Consider the following 23,541-nt stretch of genomic DNA (forward strand, 5'->3'; position numbering starts at 1 on the left):
AGGAGATCAAATGAATGAGTGGAATTAAATACCCATCCATATGGCTTTCAGTCATTGTGTAAGCCACTCGACCACCCGACTTCCCTAATTAAATGACAGTGCGGTCCCTGCACAAAGGCTGCGATGGATAAATTAGTACTTGGTAAGTGCTTTGAAGATGAAAATGACGATATGAGTAATGAGCAAGGATTCTTCCCCACCTTGGGCTGGAAACGGCATCTTTTGTGTTTTCCCGCCGCACCATGAGTCACCTGGGCCAACACTGCGGAAAACCTCCTCCTCCCAAGGAAGGGCAGGAGAGACACAGTAACGACAGGCTTTTATTTGACTTACAAGGCAAATTAGGAGAAAGCCTGAATCCATTCACATCTGTACAAGGAATTATACACCATACACATTTGCTACCTATAGACGCAGGTCATATTTTACATGAATTTATACATTAAGAAATCACATGAAGATTATCTTGTTTAAACATTCATGAAGCGCAGACATCCCCCGAGAGCACTGAAGATAAAATTCAGCTTTGTCCCTCCTGAGAGCTTGGCTCACATCTCTCTTGGTGCATCTAAGCTCTGCATCAACCCCCCTCCAAAACTAATGTTCCAGTTTATCTGCTCTGAGGGTGTGATTATTTTTAGTGGGAGGAGCTTAGAGGAACTGCAGATTTGGAAGTAAAGCGTGAACCATTTGGCAAGATCCAGCGCTGTCTGTCTGTCTGTCTGCTGCGAATCTTGCCCCTTCCTGACCACCCCCACTGGTTCCCCTTGCAGAAAAGCCTAGACCCTAACTTGTTATATGTTCCAAACTTTGCTGGGAGCTCTTTTTTTCCCACCAAATCCAAACACTCTCATTTATATATGTTTTTCTTCTCCTGGATTGCTCTGACACAGAGATAATTAGTCACGCTAGATTGTTGGGGCTGACTGACGACTGATAGTTTTGACAGGCCCCATCCGAAAGGTTGCATAACCCCAATGTAAGTTAGGATCCACGCTGCTGGCTGCAATGCTCCTCACTGCAGGAGTGTGGGATGTGGGGCATCACTTCAGCCCTGGCAACGCCTCACTCTCAGCTGCACCCCGAAATTGGTCACAGCCGAGAGCACGGCATTCCCAGCACAGCTGGCAGGGTCACCTCTTACTGAGGCAGCCGGGGGAGAAGTGTGGGAAGCTCACCTCAGGGATGGGAGGTGAGAGGGGGTAAATGTGGGGCTGGGGAGGAGGTCGGATGCCTCAGGGGAAAAACTGGTTGGAATGGGAGAAGGGGGAGAGAGAAAACTCTCTCCTCTGACAGATTCAGATATAGGCCAAGTCCAAAAGACTTTGGGGAGTTAATTGGAAAATGATTATGCTTATCTGCTTCCTGCCAATCTGTATCCACAGAGCAGAAATAATTATAGATACTGTGGACACACTGTGGCTTTAAGTGTTTGCAATTATACTGCTTAACAACGCTTCCTTGATATGGCCCTCGGCATGGGGCAGGAGAGCTGGTTTGAGCCAGCAGGTAACACTGTAGGGACAAGGTGACGTTGTTTGCAGGAGTTTCTCACACTGGGTCATTTTTTTCCCCCCCAAGAAAATTCGCTGCAGCCGTGAAAAGGAAAAAAAAGAGTTGATACTAATTTGGTTTCTGTTGAGTTTTAGCATGTCATTCACATAGCTGTCTTAGCAGAGTAAGCTGACATATTTTTTACAGAGTTTGGCTCTTTGGAGCCAAAAGCAGGGTCAGCACTGTAGATTATAATCAATTCAGTGGAGGGAAAATAACCCTTTGGAGTATATCTTGCCTTCCCTGAGCACGTCGCAGGCATTAGCAATAATGGGAGCCCTGTCTGCGCATGGAGAGGAAGCATCTATCGTTCAGGCTCCCACCCATCCTTGCCCCAGGCTGTGCGGCCCCCTGACCTTCACAGTGGGTGGGATGATTCTGGATTCATCATCTCCTAACTTTATGCTGCTATGCACAGGACAACACACACACACACACACACACACACACTGTTCTTTGCTTCTGGAAGAAACAGGAGGGAATGGGGACAGCAGCTGCTGAAACATGGCCCACACCGATGAGGGGACCAAGCCTTTTGGGACGTGGGTGTGAACTGACTGTGTTTGCCCTCCGTGGTGGCTGTGCCATCTTTGCTAGGCTAAAGTTGCCCAGTTTGCTAGTCTTCTTCAACTTCAGGGAGTACTAGAGAGGCAAAGAAGAGGGTCAGGTTTTTAGGTTCTTTTTGTCCACTATGTGTGGCTATCAGTACAACTTCTCAAACAAGCACAGATGCATCAGAAAAACATTAAGCCAACCCATTAAAAGAGTGCTGGATTTGCTATCAAAAATGGCTCACCTGGATTAATCTCCAAAATATACAAGCAGCTCAGGCAGCTCAATATCAAAAAAACAAACAACCCAATCCAAAAATGGGCAGAAGACCTAAATAGACATTTCTGCCAAGAAGATATACAGATTGCCAACAAACATAGGAAAGGATGCTCAACATCACTAATCATTAGAGAAATGCAAATCAAAACTACAATGAGGTATCACCTCACACTGGTCAGAATGGCCATCATCAAAAAATCTACAAACAATAAATGCTGGAGAGGGTGTGGAGAAAAGGGAACCCTCTTGCACTGTTGGTGGGAATGTAAATTGATACAGCCACTATGGAGAACAGTATGGAGGTTCCTTAAAACTAAAAACAGAACTACCACATGACCCAGCAATCCCACTGCTGGGCACATACCCTGAGAAAACCATAATTCAAAAATAGTCATGTAAAAAAAAAAAAAAAACTCATGTACCACAATGTTCATTTATATTGCGTAGCACAGGGAGATCAGCTCGGTGCTTTGTGACCACCTAGAGGGGTGGGATAGGGAGGGTGGGAGGGAGATGCAAGAGGGAGGGATATGGGGATATATATATATATATATATATATATATATGTAGCTGATTCACTTCGTTATACAGCAGCAACTAACACAACATTGTAAAGCAATTATACCTCAATAAAGATGTTTAAAAAAAAGCTCACTTGCTGTTTCTATGTATACATGTGCTCTGATGCATTTCATTTCTTAACTTTAAGACAAGGATGAATGAGGTACTAGAGTAGGTAGTAAAGCACACCCTCCCCCTCTTCTCAGCAGTATAAATCATTGAGGAGATGGCACCTGTGCCATCTGATTTGTCTATTTCTGCTGCTGTGTTTTCTCTTTAACTGAAACTCCAGATAACACTGCCAACTTTCATTTAGAGTGTCTTGAATGGCCATTTATATTTTTCACCTGTCCTTTCCAGAGGCTTCACTGGACTGGGAGGTGGAAGTTGGCCTGGGTCCTAGCCCAGCTCAGCCACCATCTAGCACTGTGACCTTGGGCAGATCCCCTCTGCAAGCTACCCTCCTCAATTCTCTAGACCAGAGCAGAGAGATCTCCAAGATCTTTCCCCGCTCTGAGTCTCTTGAGAATTCCACTGCTGTAGTCTTCAGCATAAATTGCATTGAGGCAATTGCAAACCAGGCCTGCAAATCAGGAAAGTTGTTTTAAAGGGAAGGCAACTTTGCATTGTAAGTGGTTTTTCTCAGTTCTGTGATTTAGTGGCTCCAACGATTCATATGAAAAGATGAGTTGACATGATTTAAGCCCCTTGCAAGTTCAGGGGGAGCTGGCCAGAGTGCTGAACTCAGCCTCTCTTCATGACAGTAATGCGACCTGACTGCACAACTCACAAAACACCTCATCCTGCTGGTCAGTGATAGTACCCCCAGGACAGAGGCAAGCAGGAGTGTTCTCAGCAAGCTCCAGACTTATGGCACCAGGCATGGAAACAGCTAGTGGAATTTCTGAGTACATTGCATTCGATAGTTCCCAGATCTGTTAGAGTGCTGTATTTAGCTTAGGAGAGTTTGGGAATAGCCTTGGAGGGAGTGCACTGCCACTCAAATGAATATTAATAGTGCAGGTCTTGGAGCAAAGAAAATATTTCTTCAATTCAGCATCTGGTATGTATCTGATAAGGAAACCGTTCCTCGGTGTTAAAAGGCTTGGGGCAGGGGGGTGTGATGAGCATTCTGAAACCAGGAATCAGTACCAATTGGAAAAAGAACTTACAGTGTAAACCAAATGGTCTGAGCGTCCCAAGCGCCTAACTAAGTACTTTCTCCCCACAATTCTTGCCCTCAAAAATTTATTTCTTGAAGATAATATCAATCGGTCTCTTTCTTTGTTGCTGTGTAGCGTATTAATGATTCTCAAATGTCTTCAGTTTATCCAAAATGGGAACACTTGCTCCAGAGCTGTAGTCCCCCCAATCAACCCACCAGCACTTTTCTCCCCACCCCCCGCCACTCGCCACTCCGAAGAGAAAAGCAAATGCGAGATGCCTATCAGGGAGTTTGCCCTTATTCTGGGGAAGCAGGACTCTCCCTGCCCCCACCTGTCTACATTTTCTCAGTCAAGGAGGCAGTCTGCACAAATCCTTTCTTTCTTTAGCCTGAGGTTCCACTTCCCTATTAACATAGACACAACACTTCACTGAAGCTGGAGTATAAGAAATTTTCTGCTTGATGTGTTTTACGTCCCATTATTATTTTCCCTGCACATCACAGGCCTCTCTGAGGGGCAGAGGAGAATGCGTCTGGCACAAGGCTTTGGGGGAGGGTCCCCGCCACTCAAAAAGGAGGAGGGAAAGATCAATTCATAAAGGAATTCATCCAGAGAGTCTCCCTCTGCCCTCCCAGAAGGTCTGGACTCCCAAGAGTTCTCTTCTGCTCTGAGTTCCACATCCATGAACTCAATTGCCAGCCTCTGCGGTATGGCTGTTCCCCTTTTGTCTCGGTCTCTGCAGTGGTGCTACATGTCTGCTTTTCCCCTGTGGTTGGGGCAGGATTGCTAGGTTCTCCCCCTCTAGCCTCTCTGATGCTCATTATTTATGGGATGAGGCTGGAGGCAGGGCAAACATTCAGTAGCTCAAAGCATGGATGAGTCAAATCAATATCTACCCCACAACCCCAAGCAACATCAAAGCCACCACAGTGACTTAGTACTTAGTGATTTAGTATGTAGTGGGAGAAATCAGAGTTGCACATTTGCACATACAGACTATTCACAGCAATAGAGAAAAATGAGCAAAGTACATACAAGCTCCCAAGTGGGGGAATTTCAAAGGGCAGGGGAAGCCCGCCTCCACAGTCACAGTGGGGACTGGTAAAGTCCCCAGAAGAGTCTCTTCTTGGTCACATCCCCTAAAGTTAAGAGGGCGCACCCAAACACCCATGCAAGATACATAATCTGTTCACAAGTAAAAAGCACGTCCATGGAGAGGTGGAGGCAATCTCTCTCTGCCTTCCGGGTTCCCAACAGTAGCAAGTAGTCTACACCCCCAGCATGGACATTCCCGAAGTTCCCTAGATGAGCCCCACAGGATTCCTGAGCGTCTCTAGAATAGAATTCAGAGCTCATACCCAGGGCTGGACTCCTGGGTGGCGGGCCCGCCTTGGTTCCCTGGGCGTGGTGGGCGCAGGCATCAAGGCAACTCAAATATCCAGGGAAGAAGGAAGGACCAGAAAGGAAAACTTTCAGGCACCTTCTCAATGTTCATTCTCAACACCACCCGGTGGGGCAGTGGATGGTGAGATGAGGGCCCAGATGAGGGAAACGAGCAACCTGGACATGTGCCCAGGCTCCCTTAACGAGGAGGCAGGTCGGGGGTGGCTGGCGTTACCCAAGTTCCGTGCTTGGCTGAGGTTGCATCCGCCTCCTTCAGAGCCGCGTCCTCTTACAAGCCCCAGTCCCGCTAATAAGCCATTGACCTTGAGTTTGAGTCCGGGGGAACCCCAGGGGCCTTGTGACTTAACAGGAAGAAATCCTCCTCGTTTCAGCAGCAATCACTTTTTCTTCTCCGCCTGCCACAGTGATCAAATTAACAGGCCGCTTCTCCTCGGAGAAAATGTGTCCACAGGTCCCAGGAGGCAATGCCCATTTCCCTGTCTGATGGGCTTAGGGAGGGAAAGCAGGGAAGTATGTGTGTGTGCATGTGTAGCTCCCCCTGCACCCCCTTCCCCCGTTCCCCGGGAGGGTCTCTCCCACCTGGGATGGCCGCCCAGCCGGCGGCGGGACCACAGGGAGGGCAGGTGCTGGAGTCTTAGCTGCAGGAGGCCTGGCAGGAGGCTGCGTACACACTGCTGCCCACTGTGCCCTCACAGCTCAGGCTGCTGGTGGGACACTTGAAGGGCTTCATGCTGCTGTCCCTCTGGATGTGCAGGTGCTCGAGCCGCCAGCGCTCCCAGCTCTTCCGAAACTCCATCTGGACCTTCCGTGGGAGAAGGAGGGAAGCAAAAGCCATCATGCAAACCAACTGCCCACAACACGGCCCCATTATTACATTAGTAGGGAAGGGAAAAAAATCCACCGCATTATATTAAGAGACACAAGTCAAGGCCTCCGGGCGCCTAAATTAATATCCCAATAAAATTGTTTATTGTTGCCTCCTATTTTCTGCTTCTTCTCGGGAAAGAGCCAGCCTTGATGATCTAATTGGTCTCTTCCATCTCTAAACTCTGTGACTCAGCTAAGTACCTTTTACAATCCATCACAGTATTATTTAACGGAAAAGAAGGAGTGACAGAGAGATGCGGGGAGACAGAAGATGGGAGAGAGAAGAAAAGGAAAAGAGAGAATCTGACTTCAGAGCAAGCACTCTGCCGATTTCAGCTTGGATGACTGAGAATAGGGACAGCCCTCCCTGCCCCTCATGGTGTCCACACCAGACCCTTCTAAACTCCCCGAGGGCTTGTATCCAGGCCCCAGTGCCTCGTGGGGGAGGAAGAGGAGACGGGGAGAATGAGGCTGGGACTAGTAGCGGCAGTGAAGAGGGGGCTGTGGACAAGGGCTTCTCAGCCTGGATTTGAACTAATACCATCCAGGAACCGGTCCCAACCCATGGTGGGTGCAGCCCAGGTGAGTTCAACCAACCAGAATCCCTGCTGTGCTGGGCTCAGCCTCCCCATCAGGAAAAGCCTTCTCAAGAGAGCTGATGCTTGGGGACCAGGTTGTGGGAGGAGAAGGATACAAATCCAAGTAACGCTGCAGAGCCCAAGTCACTTGAGGGCTTGTGGCAATGCCGTGGTTCCTTGTGATGGCCCATGATTCTGGTCCCCCAGACAGGCTGCTGGAACCTGCACAGCCAGCCCAGGGCATCTGGAGTGCCCTGTGAGGGGATGTGCCCTTATGTTTGCTTTCCAGAGCTTCTCTGATGCCCCCCCGCCGCCTTGCCACCAGGCCTCTCCACATCAGGATATCTGGGGCCTGGGCTCTCCCTCTCAGGCCCCAGCCACCAGGACGGCCAGCTGTCAGCAGCTGTGGGTAAGAGGCTCACTGCCAACGCCCCATCAGTCCCTGTGCAAACACCCCGCTTCTCTTCCTGCAGGGATGCCATCCATCTAGCTAAGCCCAGCAGGGTGCCTGGTTTGGCCGCATGCCATTCCTTAAAAGAACCTTCTCTGAACTGAGTGAAGCTGAGATGGCCCAGAGCCTGCCTGCCAGGATGGCCCCAGTATCCCGGCCAGCGTCACCGAGCCCAGGCTTGGGTGAGGGAGGGAGGCTGAGCAGACACCACCCATGGTCCCCCCTGCTCGGTGCCAGTTCGATACCCGGCTGAGTGTGTGACGCGTGTGTTGCCAGCTGGGGTGAGGATACCCGAGGCCAGTGGCGGCCTCTGCCTGTGCAGCAGCAGGCAGGCCAGTCTTGTGGCACAGCCCTTAACTGGGGAGGCGGGGAGAGAGACGGTAAACTGAGGCACACCCATGGGAAGCCACCTCGGGGACAGGAGAGGTCTCACGGATACCAGCAAGAAGTCGGACAGGACCAGGACTGTGTCGCCTTCCGCCTCCCTCTCCCTCAGCACTTTTCCTGAACCTCTGCTGTGGCCCCCGTAATGACAATTGTCATTAGAAACCATCATTCACGGGACGCTTACTATATGCCCAGCACTCTCCATAGATTATTAACTTTCACAGCAACACTGTGAGGCAGCTCCTGTTAGTCCCTGCTTAAAGGTAAGGAAGCTGAGGTGCAGAGATTTAAGTATTTCTCCCAATCTCAGCCAGGACCTGAACCTAGATCTGGGCTGACTCCAAAGCCGGTGTCCTAACCCTTGGTCTCCTGCCGTTCATGACTCTTTTTTTTTAACTTTTTTTTTGGCCACGCCCTGCGGCGGGTGGGATCTTAGCTCCCTGAACAGGGATCGAACCCACACACCTTGCGCTGGAAGCACGGAGTCTTAACCACTGGACCGCCAGGGAAGTCCCCGCCCATGACTCTAGGCCACGCTTGTTTCTGGCCGTGTCTCCCGCCCCCGCCCCCCGCAACTTGGAAGGTGCACCACGAGGGCCGGGACCCCACCTTCCTTCCTGGACCTCGCACAGTGCCCAGCATACATCAGGTACTCCCGATACGTGTTTTTTTAAATGAGCCAAATGAATAAATGACTAACTAAACGAGCACCTGACATTGGGTTTCTTCTATTAAACTGAGCTCTCACAGTGAAACAACAAAGACGACAACATGAATCCTGGACCCCTGTCCTAGCACTCCCGTCAGCATGCCTCCTCACCCTCAGTGTACCCTCATTCCTGCCTCTGATGTCCTCGGGCCGGGCACCACGCCAGGCTCTGGGATTTGGGCTGAGTTGGTAAAGCTCATTCACCTGCATTTATACTAGGGGAGAGAAGCAGTGACTGCCCCAGTCACACAGCCGGGTAGGAGCAGAACTCAGGACCAGCACTCAGGCTCCTGAGTCACAAGAGCCACAGCAAAGCCACCCCCAGGCCTCCTCTCCCCTGTGCCCACTCCCCGCCCACTGGCAGCTGGCGCAGGCCTTGGCAGCCACGCAGGACCAATGCCAGGGCCATCTTTTCTCCTTGGGTCACAAGTACCCGGCATTGCCAAGGCAACCCTGGGTCTGGAGAACAGCTCTTATGGACAGAGGTCTCAGCCCAGGAGCCACGTGTGTTTTTGTGACCCAGTGATGGTGACACGTCTGTCCGTGGGCCTGGAGGAGCCAGGGCGTCTGCGGAGGGTTGAAAGGAACCGGGCGATGCGCCTGAACAAGGCAGGCTCTCTGGGCGCTCCGAGCGGGGTCTCCTGGGAGAGCCCGAGGGGAGAGGCCAGCTGGGGATCTGCTCAGCAAGAACCCCCGACCCCGACCCCAGCCACCAGGAAGCCACGGGAGGCACGCATCCCTTTCCCGTGGTGGACAGGGTCCTTGCCTGCACGCACAGAAGGGAGCTTTCTCCTTCCAGTCAGAATTCATTTCAATCCTGACTCTGCACTGTTTCCAGGCCAAACCTGGGGCGTGTCTCTGACTCTCTGATCTTCAACGTTCTCATGTGTGAGAAATGAGAATATCGACACCAGAATTTTAGCAGGGGTATTTTTTGCGGGGAGGCAGGGACAAGTAAATGAGATGGTGATTTTTAAAGCCCCAAGCATGTGACTTGTAACAGTCACCACCACTGGTTCACTCAAGACCCCCTTAACATGAGGCTGGGTCTTCCCCAAGTTCATAGATGGTTAGGGCATCCTGCATATGTATGTGTGTGTGTGTGTGTGTGTGTGAGAGAGAGAGAGAGGGATGGAGAGACCCAGGCACAGGAAACCATACAGGGACAAGATGCCTCCTCCACTCCAGTGCCTCAGTGGGGTGAGTAGGGATTTCAGCTGAAAAGACTGAACAACCCCACTGCACAACCACAGGACGGCCAATGGTAGCAGCCCACCAGGGCTCCACGTCCCTCCGCAGGCCTTACCTCATTGTTGACAAAGCAGTACAAGATGGCCACCATCAGCCCCTGGAAGCAAGAGTCGTGTCAGCAGGAGGAAGGGGAGGGAGGCGCCCGGCAGGCAGGCCTAGTCTGAAGCTCCTTGGGGCTCTGCCCCAACATCCCCCTCCTTAGACTGGGCAGCCCAGCCAGGCCCAGAAATGGGGACGGTGGGTTCCTTCTCCTCTCCTTTCTGGAGGAATGAGAAGACCCCTTGCTCAGAAACTGCGGAAGTTCTTCAACCACCCGCTCCTGGAGGAGGCCTGAGCTGAGAAAGTACATCTCTGACCACACGGAATTTTCCCTGCCTGGCCCTATTTGTTCACTCAGGAGCCCCAGTGCTCCAGGCCTGTGATCTATTTGTGTGTGTGCACATGTGTGTAAGTGCACACGCATGGACCCACGTGCTCGTGGCCATCCCATAAGACATTTGAGGAGCTGGGGCCAGTTTCTTACATTCCTACACCCCCACTGACATTCACACCCCCTCAGCATCATCTAATACTAGTGGAGAGGCTCAATTCTTGGCTTTGGAAACTATGTGACCTGGAAAATCTCATTTTAACATCTCTGAGCCTCAGTTTCCTCCTTTGGAAAATGGGATAATCCTGCACACCTGGGATTCTGCAAGGATTAGCTGCACAGTGTATGCAAACACCTGGCAGGGTACCCGCCGCCAGCTAGCAGCCCAGTGGACAGCAGTTGCCATGCCAGGCTGGGTGCCCTCGGCGACATCCGGGAAGACTTCCTGTCCAATGTGCTCATACAGAAGACTGTCCCGGGTGTCGGCATACCTGGGGACTCTGGCTCTGCTCCAACCACATAACTTGGGTAAGGGCCACTTTCCCCCCAGGCCTCAGGCTGCCTATCTGCATGATACAGGCTGGTCCCCGCCCCATCCCCACCCTGGGACTGCTCGAGGGAGGCGGTCACCTGGAAGGAGGTGAAGGAGAGCTCTGTGAACAGCTTGATGAAACGCAGCATCCCCCGGGCGTGCTCGTCCATCACGAAGGCGAAGATGACCTCGTGGGTCCCCAGCAGGGGGATGAGGGTCAGCGTGGACTTGGCCAGCCTGGGGGCAGGGTGGAGGTGGCATTCTGGACCTCTCCCGTGGACTCTTCTCCCTGTTCCGTGCCCCCAACCCCCGCCAAGCCCTGGTATCTCGGTCACAGACATACTCCCCCACCGAATACCCTGGGACAGGCTGCCTGGAGGGGAGGAAGTAGAGGTGGAGACCCCCAGAAGCCCAGGAGCTGCCCAGGTACAGGGGTGAGGGCAAGGCTTGGGGTCCCAGGCCAGGCCTGGGTGGAGGAAGAAAGATCACGTAGGGATCCAAGCTCAGCACCCCAGGACCTCTGACTCTGCCGGAAGGAAGGGCTGAGGGTGCCCAGCGAAGGCAGCTCAGTTACGTCACCTGCATTTGGTGTCTGTCTTGCACATGAGATTGGCCTTCAGTTTGGACACCACAATGCAGATAACCCGGACAAAGATGAGGAAGTTCACCTGCAGGGCAGAGGGAAGGGCGGCTGGAGGCCCTCTCAAGACACCCTCTCTCCCCGCTCCTCCGCCCAGTGCCACCCGGGCCCACAGCAGCTCCCACTCCCACCCCACAGCGTCACTCACCCCGATGGCAAAGAGAATGGGCAGCCGGATGATGAGCCAGTAATTCATGTTGGAGTTCCTGGTCCAGCAGCTGGAGAGGAGAGACACACGGGCACCCGGTGGGACACACAGAGCCCCCAGCTCCCAGTGCAGGCACAGGGCACACAAAGACACGTGGGCATGCAAAGTGACACACACAGACCCACACAAACACTGCCATTAGGAGCTACCCAGCAACCAGTCCCAGGACTCACACACACACAGAGTCCTGAATACACATTCACACACAGAGATACGCACAGCCCCTTCATTAACCTACAGTCACACTCGTGTGTGTACTCAGCATCAAACACAAAATAGCAGAAACGTTTCACTCACAGTTATTACAGAAGAACCTGCAAGGGGGTACCATGTACCCCACAGACCCAGCACTCTCGTCATCATACAATCCGGGGAGGGGGAGGGAGGGGGACTAGAGAACTAAATTCATAAATTTAGCTCCTGGTCCCTCAGTTTACCCTCCCAACAGGCAGCAGCTGCACACGCCGGGGGCCAAGGAAACCCATGGGGTTTGAGGACAGGGACCTCAGCATACCCCTCACCCCCGTAGAGCAGGAAGGACACTCACCCCTCGTCCTCATAGAGGTACTTGACAATGCCCCAGGGGATAACAAACAGCAGGGGAACACCTAAGAGGAGAGAGGGAAAGAGAGAGGGGGGAGAGGGGCTGGCAGGCCAGAGCCACCGCTAGGCACACCCAGAGGCCTCTCCTACCAGGGCCTCTCCCGCCTCCAGCCCCTCTCCTTGCCTGGCCCCAAGCCACGCTTTCTGGCAGGTATGGAACTAGGCTGGTCTGGGTGCTTCGGAGAAGAGGCGGCAGGAACCACCCACCCCAACTCCCCAGACTCTTCCTTACAGGTCCCCACCACACTGGGGCTACGTCACAGTCCTCACAGCCCTCCCCCTGCCGTGGGCCAGGCACACTGTCAGGGCTGGCCCCCAGGGTCCTGGCTGAGACACAAGGACAAAGACACCCAAGTAGCGAGAGACGGGGCCAAAGAGTGGGGTAGGGAGGACATGCTGGACGAGGCGGGAACAGGCCAACTCTCTGATGCCACCCACCCCTGCATCGGCCCACCTGCCCATCTCAGTCAATTCCTCTGGGCACTGAAGCCCCTCCAGGCACCTGCCCCTACCCCCACGCCCCTGCACGTGGCTGGGCGGAAGCCTGGACAGGAGCCCTGTCCTTGACGCTGACACCACAACTGACTGCACAGTGGCCACAGTAACAACAGCTACCACAACACCGCCCGCATGGCTGAGGCTGCATGGTGTGGTGGGCACCCTCTAGGATGGCCTCCAACCACCCCACCCCTGGTATTCCCACCCAGGTGCGGTCCACACTGTATCCAGATTGGTCAGTGTGACCAATAACGTACAGCAGAAGTGATGGCATGTCACTTCTGAGATTAGGCTATAAAAGACGGTCTTCAAAGGTTATAAAAGGTATGTCTTGGGCTCTTTCTCTCTTAATTTGATCACTTGCCCTGGGGGACACCAGTTGCTGTGTCATGAGGGCACTCAGAGAGCCCCCTGTGGTGAGGGATGGAGGCCTCCAGCCAACAGCCAGCCTGGACCTGAGCTTCCTGCCAACAACCTCGACAGTGAGCTTGGAAGTGGATTCTCTAAACTGTTAAGCCTTGTGATGACAGCTACCCTGGCTGACAGCTGAACTGCACCTCTCTTAGAGATTCTGAGCCCGAGACACACATCTCAGTTGAACCCAGAATTCTGACCATAGAAACTGGGAGACATAATTGTTGTCTTAAGCAGCTAAGTGTGGGGTCATCTGTTACGCAGCATAGGTAACTAATACACTGGTTTCCAGTTCCTTGAGGACAAGGCCTCATTCATCTCCAGAGCCTCAGTGCCCATCTCATCTGGGAGTTCAGTATGTGTTTGTTGACTTAAAATTGGATTGTCCATCCTCGTGTGACAGATGAGAAGATGGATAGGCAGCTTAGGAGGACACAGGTGGGACTAGAACACAGTACCACAATGCCACCACCCTCGATGGCATTCCACACCAACTCTCTCCATGCCTGTCTCTATCGGTGCCTCTCAGGGATGGAGATGTGGGTGTCTGAGACTAGTAAGAGCGTGCATATTAAGGTGTGTGGACACGATGTGTGTGTGGTGGTAGGGGGTCCATGTGTATACATGTGTGGCTTCAGGGATCTCCCCCAGGAGCACATTTCCAGGGCAGAACCCAGTTAATTGCCTTTCCCATCACCATCACCCACATCCTCAGCACATGGATGTCCACTCAACATCAGCTACGGAGCAGCTCGTTCGCCTGGAGCTACTGTGCTTGATGGTGCAGACAGCTGGGGGAAGCAGAGCGGCTCACGGCTGACCAGCGCTGTCATCAGATAGCTCTCTCCTTGGCCATTTATTTCTATATAATCCTGACCTCTCAGCATCCATGATGCTTTAGTAACAGGCCTTCATGAGACTGGACAAGAGGCAGATGGCCTCCAAAGGCTCCAGCACGTAGCCCAGAGCCTGACACATAGAAGATGCCCAGTGAGAACGGAATGCATGACCCTGAGTGGGTCAGTGTATCAATGAGAGAAGGGAAGCTGTCCAGGCAAGAATATGCCAACACCCTGAGCCACCCACATGTCTGGAAACCTCCATCTTAGATACCCCCAGGCACCTGCTGGCCTTTCTCTGAGACCCCACTCCAGGACTGGGGAGCACACTCATGTTATCAGCCAGACCTGGTGAACTTCATTCATTCATCAGCATCTCCTTAACAGTCTTTAAAAATGCAGGTACAGGGCTTCCCTGGTGGCGCAGTGGTTAAGAATCCGCCTGCCAACGCAGGGGACATGGGTTCAAGCCCTGGTCCGGGAAGATCCCACATGCCGCGGAGCAACTAAGCCCGTGCACCACAACTACTGAGCCTGCGCTCTAGAGCCCACGAGCCACAGCTACTGAGCCCACACGCCACAACCACTGAAGCCCGCGCGCCTAGGGTCCGTGCTCCACAACAAGAGAAGCCACCGCAACGAGAAGCCCACGCACCGCAACGAAGAGTAGTCCCCGCTCGCCACAACTAGAGAAAGCCTGTGTGCAGCAACGAGGACCCAACACAGCCAAAAATAAAATAATAATAATAAAAATGCAGGCACAGCTCTGCCGCCTGCAAAAATGACACACTCTCTGCTGGCTTCATCCTTCTCCTGTTTAGAAAATCAACAAGACAGGCTGGAGAAAAAAGCTTGAACTAAGACACACAGAACTGGCTCTGAGAAGTAATGATTCCCTCGTCCATCACTTGCCTCCCTCCTGTGCAGCCTCCTTGTGGTGGGTTATGGGGGCACCCGGCCACCCGTGGACGGCAGCAGAAGCTGACATGGCTTTTGGGGATTCCCCCAACGTGTCAGAGTCCTAATTTTAATTCTTACATTTGCATATGAAGCTAGAAGTTGTTTCCTGAGCATCCCAACTTGGGCCAAGCCTCTTGACATCACAACAGAGTTCTGGGCTCTCTGTGAATCTCTCTCTCTGTCCTTCTGTCTTTGTCCCTGTGTCTCTCTCTGTATCTCCCCATCCCAATTCCTCAAGAAAAGGACGTTATGATTGGGAAGAGGGGTGTCCCCTGGGTCCTGCCCTTTTGCCTCCTCAGACTCTGAGCCCCAAGCTGGGGCGTGAAGCGGTGGGAAAGGACTGGCACCCCCTTTCCCATTTCCTACTCAGAGACCTCCAGGACACTGCGTCCCCCACCCCAAACCCTCCACCAACCACCCACATGCCTCTGCACACATCACACCATCCCTTTGATTGTTCCAGCCCTCAGGTCACCATGGTGACAGCACTACAGTGCTGATGCTGTTTCCCAGAATGGACAGACATGCCCCCACCCTGAGGACAGCCTCCCCAGGGCTCCCCTCAATGGCCTAACTCCGCCCCCACCCCTAGCTAGCTGCAGGGCTCTCCAGCTGCCCACTGCCTGTTTGACGGCCCTAGCAGGATGAAGAGGCCTGGGAGGGGAGGAAGGCCAAGCAGGGAAGGGCTGGGCCCTGGCGGAGGAGGGAGGAAGGGTAGGAGCAGGAAGCTGTGTGCAGAGGCCAGGCCCACCTGCCCACCTGTGCAGAGGCCTGAGATTGCTCGGCCAGGCCCTCAGGGGCTAAAGAGATGCAGTGCAGCCCAGAGAACCTTGTGTGACAGGCGATGGGGCCCAGGGCCTGGGAGTCAGGAGGCCTGGTTCCAATGCCTGCTCTGTCTATAGGGCCCTGCCGTTAGGACACTGATCACGTTAAAGCCCCTTTCAAGGTACTCTCAATGGGGCCGTACAGAATGAAGTGGCCTAAGAGCGTCAGCAACAAGGGATGAAGTGTGAGGACAGGGACGGGGAGGCCGAGAGGGCCAGACAGAGCACAGAGCCAGGGGCCAGGCAACCCGAGGCAGCTTCCCGAGGGGGCGGGCTGGACCGGGCACAGCCTTGCAGAGGCTCAGGGGCAGGAGGGGACATCAAGGGAGGAGCATGGAAGTCCCCAGAGGTCAGGGGGCAGCCCGAGGCAGGCAAGAGGAGTGAGTGAATGTGTGGCAAGCGGGAGGAGGAAGACAGGTCCTGTGCTGTGGGAGGACCAGAGACGGGCCCGCTCCTGGCTCCATCCTGGGTGGGCACCCGTGGGCCCCTCAAGAGGAAGCGCTGTTGCATCTGTTTCCGGGGTACAGGGTGGAGGTGACGGGCTGCTAGGGTGGGTGTCTCAGCTCTTGCCCCATCCTACCCCTGTTCTCATCGGAATCCCACATGGCGAGAGGCAGAAGCACAACCAGAAATGTTCCAGCAAAAAAAAAGACACAATGGTTCTTGGCAGACTTTTTCGGCTAGAACATTTCCAGCTGGGCTCCAGGCACATCCGGGGTCCACCCTTTCCTCAGCTGGCTTCCGGCCGACCCCCCTGCCTTTACTCGGCTCTCCTCTGAGCCATCCTCTTCATCATCATGTGACAGAGCCATAGCCCCTCAGCCCGCACCCCCAGGGACCCCCCCCCCCCGCCGTGAGGCTCAGGACCCTCCATTTCCCTCAGGGGCTGGGTTGCCCAGGACTGGATGTGGGGCTCTATCCCCAAAGAATCTTGGGGGTGGGGAAAAATCGGGTGAAGGCCTCTGCTTCCTTTAAGGGAGGAGAGTCAGGCAAAGGCGTGGGGATGGGGGACAATGGCTTGACAGCGCCATGGGCAGCGAGTCCTGTGCCCAGGAGGGGGTTCTCCGGTGGGCCCCATACCTTGGCCCAGCAGTGTGTGCTGAGTACCAAGTTGGCCTCCTGGGGTAGCCTGAAGGCAGCAATTCCAAGAGGGCTCAGGGTCTCCCACCCCACCATGCTCAGTCGGGGCGGGGGAGTGAAATGAATGACAGCTGGCCTTACCCCAGCCTATGCTCAGGTAGAGCCTGAAGATGCGCTGCTCGGAGAAGACGGAGAGGGCCAGCAGCGTGTACAGGTACACGCCCTCCACCAGGAGCCAGTAGTAGTTGGCCGCCACGCAGTACTGCATGAGCAGGAACACCAGGCGGCAGCCCAGAGAGTCCTGGGGGCAGAGGAAGGGTCCCCAGGGGACAACAGCTCTGCCCCTGCCTCCTTTGGCCCCGCTCCCAGTCCTGCCCCAGCTGCAATCCTGCCGTGGTGAGGGCAGGATGACAGAGCTGACAGCTTCCAGCCGGAGCCGGTGTTAAGAACTTGACCTGCTTTAGCTCGTCGGATCCTCACTATCCTGGATGGAGGAAACTAATATTATCCCCATACAGGTGAGAAAAACTGGAGTCCAGAGAAGTTAAATCACTTGCCTAAAAATTAGCTAGTTAAGTGGCAGACCTGGAATTCAAACCCAGGTCTGTCTCCAAAAAACCACTCGCCTGAGTCAAACAGAACTCCCTAAGGGCAGGGCAGTGACTCCCTTCTTAGGCTGGGGGCTCCCCAGGGTGGACAGCCTCTCCCATCAGACTGGGGGCTCCCTGAGGACCAGGCCTGGGAAGCTCTTGCCTTTCTTTGTACCAGGCCTGGGTGGGGTGGGGGAGACCGACTTTCAGGGACTGTCCACCCCCTCCCCAGGCCCTCCACGGACACACCACACACCTGGTAGGAAAGGAGCCCATCCCACTGGTGCTGCTGGGCGGCCGTGCTGTACATCCACTTGAGGGCTGCATCCTTGACGAAGACGGACAGGGCTCGGAGGATGAAGGATGCAAACAGGTTCAGGTGGATGTAGTTCCGGGTACAGTGCAGGTGTCTGCAGGAGAAAGCAGGGCCCCCCCCCTGGCACAACGGCCAACAGTTCTGCTCCACAACCCCCGGTTCTCAGGCCAAAGCACACCTCAGGCATGTGTCCAGCTCTGGGACCATGCTCCTGTCTTTCTTCCTCTGGATGCCCTTCTTCCCCATAACCTTGAAAATCCTTTGGGTCCAACTCAAATCCTGCCTGGCCATGAAGTCTTCAGCTGTGTGGTTACTGCCACCCCCAACCCCGTCCACACCCTATCTTTTCTCTGCTGCATCTTCTCTTCTACAAAGTCACGTGTAACCCACATGATTTGTGTGAGGACCACTTTCCCCACTGGGGACTTGCTTGGCTTCTTGATGACAGCCCATGTCTAATATGCCTCCAGGCTGCCTTACAGAGGCAGAGTGGGGCTAAGCATATGGCAGGAATTCAAAAAGTATTGGATACAACTTCAACATCCTTTCATGTAAAAACACATAGCAAACTGGAAATATGAGGGCATTTCTTAACCCAACAAGGGCTATCTAGCCAAACAAGGAGCAAACATCATTCTTACCTGAAAATTTTTAGAAAGATTCCCTTTAAAATCAGGAACAAAATTAGGATTATCTAGCTGTAAGATCTACTTACATCACATCTACTCAACTTTGTACTACAGATCCTAGCTACTGTAAGAAGGCAAGGAGAAAAATGCATAAGAATTGGAAATAAAGACACAAAACTGTCATCATTTGTAGATGACAGATGATCTTCATAGGAAATCCAAGAGAATCAACACACAAATTATTAGAACTAATCAGAGTTCATTCAGTAAGGTTGCTGATATGTATGTTTATGTACATCAGCAATAAACAATTAAAAAGTAAATTTAAAAAATTCATTTGCACTATTTTTAATTGGCTACCTAGAAATAAGTCTAACAGAAGAAGGCACGATTTCTATGGAGAATACAGCAAAACTTGCTTAAAATTATTAAAGAAGATGCAAATTAATGGAAGATTCACCAGATTCATGGATAGAAAGACTATCTTGAAAATGTCTATTCTCTTCACAATAACCAATAAATTCAATATAGCTGTAATAAAAATTCCAACAGTTTTTTGATGGAAATTTTAAAAACTTATACAGAAGAGCCAAGGGCCAAGAATATTCCAGACACTCCTAAAGAACCACAATGTAGGGGCCCTTGCTATAAGAAAAGCAAGTTGTTTTGATTGTTTGGCCACACCGCACGACATGCAGGATCTTAGTTCCCCGACCAGGGTTTGAACCCATGCCCCCTGCAGTGGAGGCGTGCAGCCTTAACCACTGGACCGCCAGGGAAGTCCCAAGAAAACCAAGGTTTTTGATGAGTCTATAGTGGTTAAGGCACCATAGCACAGGCAAAGGCACAGATAACTAGGCCAGTGGAAAACAATCCACGTGACAGAGACCCGCTGCCTGGCACACGTGGTGCTTGCTGCATGGCAGAGCAGGCACTGCCGCCAGTAAGTGGTCCTGATGCAAGTAACTATATGTGTACGTGGGAAAATGAAACTAAATCTCTTGTTGTCACTACAGACAAAAATAAATTCCAGGTTCACCAAACAGCCACAAGGGATGTGCAAAACTGATGACCCTGGGATAAGGAAAGCTTTCTTAAACAAGACCATAGAGAAATTTGGCCTTTGGGAAAAAAATTTAATAAAGTGTTTGTTTTGTTTTGTTTTTAAACTTTATTTATTTCTTTTGGCTGTGTTGGGTCTTCGTTTCTGTGCGAGGGCTTTTCTCCAGTTGCGGAGAGCGGGGGGCCACTCTTCATCGCGGTGCGCGGGCCTCTCACCGTCGCGGCCTCTCCCGTTGCGGAGCACGGGCTCCAGACGCGCAGGCTCACTGGTTGTGGCTCACGGGCTTAAGTTGCTCCGCGGCATGTGGCATCTTCCCACACCAGGGCTCGAACCCGGTTCCCCTGCATTGGCAGGCAGATTCTTAACCACTGCGCCACCAGGGAAGCCAATAAAGTTTTTTTATCAATGGGAAAAATGAATTTTTATCAATTGATAACACTTACTGATAAATTTTGTTTATCAATAAAATCAGATACATTGATATATTTCATTCCATTAAAATTAAGGACTTCTGGGCTTCCCTGGTGGCGCAGTGGTTGAGAATCTGCCTGGCAATGCAGGGGACACGGGTTCGAGCCCTGGTCTGGGAAGATCCCACATGCCGCGGAGCAACTAGGCCCGTGAGCCACAACTACTGAGCCTGCGCGTCTGGAGCCCGTGCTCCGCAACAAGAGAGGCCGCGATAGTGAGAGGCCCGCGCACCGCGATGAAGAGTGGCCCCCGCTTGCCACAACTAGAGAAAGCCCTCGCACAGAAACGAAGACCCAACACAGCCAAAAATAAATAAATAAATAAATAAATAAATAAATAAATAAATAAATAAATAAATAAAAATTAAGGACTTCTGTGCATAAAAGGCACCATAAAGCGAGTGCAAAAATAAACCACAGCCCGAGAGGATATATCCTGGATTACTATCCAGAATATACAAGGAATGCCTAAAATAAAAAAAAAGCCAAATAAGCCAATAAAAAAGTGAGCAAAGGATATGAACAAGCAATTCACAGAATGAAACATAAAAAGTATGCTAGATCTCTCTAGGAATCAGTGATATGAAAATTAAAATCATAGTGAGATATTTCACACACTTCAGATTACCAACAATTAGGTCTGAAAATAGGAAATATTGGTGAGGCTGTGAAGCCAAGGGAACTCTCATGTATTACCAGTAGGAGGGCAAACTGGCATGACCACTTTGGAGAATAACTTCACAACGCCTAATAAACTTGCAACAGCACGCTGTATTCAGACCAGGCAATTCTACTCAGAGGCATGTGCCCCTGGAGAAATGCACAAGGGGTCATGAGTAAGAATGTTCATTGTAGCAAGGTTTATAATTCAGAGAAGAAAAAAAAGAGAAACACCTCAAATGTCCATTAAAAGGATAACAAATAAATAAACTGTAATATATCATACAATGGAGTGACACTTAAAATGAATGAAACAGAACTGCCTGTATCAATGTGAATGAACCTCACAAAAACATAATGTCAGGCCAAAAGTAACTGCTGAAGAATATGTCCAACATGCCATTAAAATATGCAAACCCCACACTATATATTTGTATAGATACTTAGAAATGTGGTAAAAGTATAGAGAGGTGCGTGGGAATTATAAGTGGCCCCTCAGGGGTTCCCTCTGGTGAGGAGGGAGCATTACTCGGGGAAGCTTAACCACGCGGTGGGCTTTAGTTCTTGGGCTGGATGGTGTGTGTGCACAGGTGATCATAGTATCAGCCACTGTATTTTCAGATCTCTGAACATTTCATAATAAAAGGGGAGAACATTCTCAGTGAGTGCATTTATTAAGCACTGACTGTGTGCCCAGCCGTGACTGTGCCAGAAGCCATGGGGACCACAGGAGGAATGTCACCTCTCCTGTCCCTGCTGGCTGGTGTCCTGAGCTCCCTACCCTCGGAATCCCTCCTGCCCTTGAACCCAGCCCTCCTGGCCCACCGCCATCAGTGCAGAGGGCATGGGAAGAGCCTGGTACTCTGGAGGGAATGGCTCATCTAGGTTAGACCTAGGAAAGAAATTTTCCATGGGAGCTGACAAGCTCCAAAGAGAGCAGAATCTCTAACCCCCTGAGGTCTTGTCTAAAATCATACTGAATTCCCGATGATTTGTTACATATGCTCACCAGAGAGGACCTCCCCTACTCCTATCACCCACTGTTAAGGTGTGGGGCATGTGCTTTGTGTGTGCATGTGTAGTGTTTGTTTTTCCTTTTTTGCAGTATGATACGCACACATTTACACAGTACAGATTAGACTAAGTACACAGTGTCGTAGCCTGGGTTTTCAGCCTCATAGTCTACCACATAGATGGTGTGGGTTCTCTGGACATCTCTTAGGAGAGGAACCTGCTGCATTGCTGCTTCGGCTTGGTGCCCCCTCTTCCATTTGGGGACAGAACAGCAGGTAAGGCTGAAGCAGCCCCCTTACCTGAAGCCCAGGAGGATGGCTGAGGCGATGACCAATGCAGAGAAGGAGAGTGCGTAGCCCACCGTGTAGATGATGTAAAGGGACAGGAGCTGCTGCTCCGGGGAGTTCTGTGTGCACACGGGGGACACAGTGTACAAGGGGTGGCCCACAACCCTCCTCTCCCACATTCTTCTTTCCCACAGGACAGGGGCAGAGGTGGGGCCCCAACTCAGCCCCACTGGGATCCTGGAACTAAGAAAGAGAATAACCTATGGTGATGGTCCTCGGATTTCTAGGACCCTGTTCCAAGGCCGGAGAGGTGAATGCACACCACCTCTGTCCAGAAAGCATGGTGTGCAAAGCCCGAGAGGCAGGGGGATGGGCAGATGGCCACAGACCAACTCGCCAGATGCCCAGGTCCCTGCTCCCATGAAGCTGGCACCCTGCTGCCCACTAGTTCACCGGCTCAACTCACTCGGTCCCCTCGCTTGGACTCCTCGCACTCAGACAGGTCCCTCCAGGGCAGGCTCGAGTTGTCCTTGTGCAGCCACAGGCCATCGGTGGTGCAGAACCGGTACACGTGACCCTGCAGCACTGGGGTGGAGACACGCAGGAGCTGAGCCTCGGCCCAAGGCCACCTGCCCCTCACCCCTCTCCACCCTGGGGGCCACCCCAGCTGCCCCAGAACTGACCCCTCTACACACACACACACACACTCACACACACATACACACACACACACACACTCGGGCTTTCCTCTCCTGCCATGTGCCTGTTTGGCCCACCCTCAGCCTTTCCTCTCAGCCACCCTGGAATGCAGCTTGATGAATTCACGCTATAGAGATGAGACCACGCTAGCCCATTTCCACACCCCTGCCTCAAATCGTGGTACGGACAAGGTTTGGTGCTGACGAGCAGTGGCCCCAACAGACCCACAGCCACCCTCTGAGACTGCTGATTCACAGAACTCAGGCCCCACCTTCTTGGGCAGAGCAGACCCCAGGAACAAAGTGGGCTCTTGAGAGAAAGAAGGAGACCCAGCTCCATCCTCAGGGAGCCTCGGTCTGAGGGGAGACACAGCCCTACCCTTAAGAAGTTCTAACCTGATGGAGGAGACCCAGTCCTATTCTCAAAGATCACCTGATTTAAAAGGAATACATAGTCAATGGCAGAGACATAGCCCTTAGAGACCCTCTGTTCAAAGGGGTAGTGGTGGGGGGAGGGAAGACCAGCTCTTCCCTTCAAGTAGCTCCAAGTAGCTGGAGATGGAGACTGTCCTTGGAGACCTCCCAGTCTGAGAGTGGGGAGACATCCAGCCCCTGGCCTCAAGGAGCTCCCAGTCGGAAGGAGGAAGGAAGCACAGTCCCTGGCTTCAGAGAATCAAGACTCTCACAGAAAACAAAAACCAAAAAGTGCAGAAAGGAATAACATAAATGCAAACCGAGAGAGATCAAACACAGGCCCAGCAGAGCTGGGGGTGGGATGTCCCTGTGTCCACTCACATCCCGCCTGGGCACCTGGCGCTGAGGCGACCACCCTGCCGTGCCTCACTCTCCACCCACCCAGGGAGGGGGGTGGCTTGTGGCCCCAAGTTTGCAGGGAGATCGCAAGAGGGGACAGGGGATTACCTGTGTCTGAGAGGAAATGTAAGTCTGACCCCAGGGCCAGGAAACTGGGGACAAAAGTGGGGAGAGATTTAGCACAGGGGGATCAAGGAGGGGAGCTGGAGCCAGGACGAATTTTAAAAGATTTAAAAATTCCAAAGGGCAAAAGATTTTAAAGACCAGCCTCCCA

At 52.4% G+C, this 23,541-nt stretch overlaps 1 protein-coding gene across 2 annotated transcripts in view; it reads right to left on the reverse strand.

Moving 5' to 3' along the window:
- Positions 1–300: 300 nt before the first annotated feature.
- Positions 301–23,541, reverse strand: part of GLP1R (glucagon like peptide 1 receptor) — a 38,512-nt gene continuing 15,271 nt past the window's right edge. Inside the window, exons 4-14 of one of the 2 annotated variants that reach the window (XM_059938770.1) lie at positions 22,223–22,341; positions 21,769–21,875; positions 17,574–17,727; positions 16,869–17,028; positions 12,057–12,117; positions 11,450–11,519; positions 11,241–11,329; positions 10,760–10,898; positions 9,815–9,856; positions 6,096–6,318; positions 301–5,996 (exon numbers count right to left, since the gene is read on the reverse strand). In XM_059938770.1, the coding sequence (XP_059794753.1) occupies positions 6,151–6,318; positions 9,815–9,856; positions 10,760–10,898; positions 11,241–11,329; positions 11,450–11,519; positions 12,057–12,117; positions 16,869–17,028; positions 17,574–17,727; positions 21,769–21,875; positions 22,223–22,341 (1,109 nt within the window). In that variant the 3' untranslated portion in view covers positions 301–5,996; positions 6,096–6,150. Of the gene's footprint in view, positions 6,005–6,095; positions 6,319–9,814; positions 9,857–10,759; positions 10,899–11,240; positions 11,330–11,449; positions 11,520–12,056; positions 12,118–16,868; positions 17,029–17,573; positions 17,728–21,768; positions 21,876–22,222; positions 22,342–23,541 lie in introns of both variants that reach the window. The other variant, XM_059938769.1, reaches the window with a different exon arrangement.

The sequence above is a fragment of the Balaenoptera ricei genome, chromosome 11, assembly GCF_028023285.1.
Source record: "Balaenoptera ricei isolate mBalRic1 chromosome 11, mBalRic1.hap2, whole genome shotgun sequence".
Lineage (NCBI taxonomy): Eukaryota > Metazoa > Chordata > Mammalia > Artiodactyla > Balaenopteridae > Balaenoptera > Balaenoptera ricei.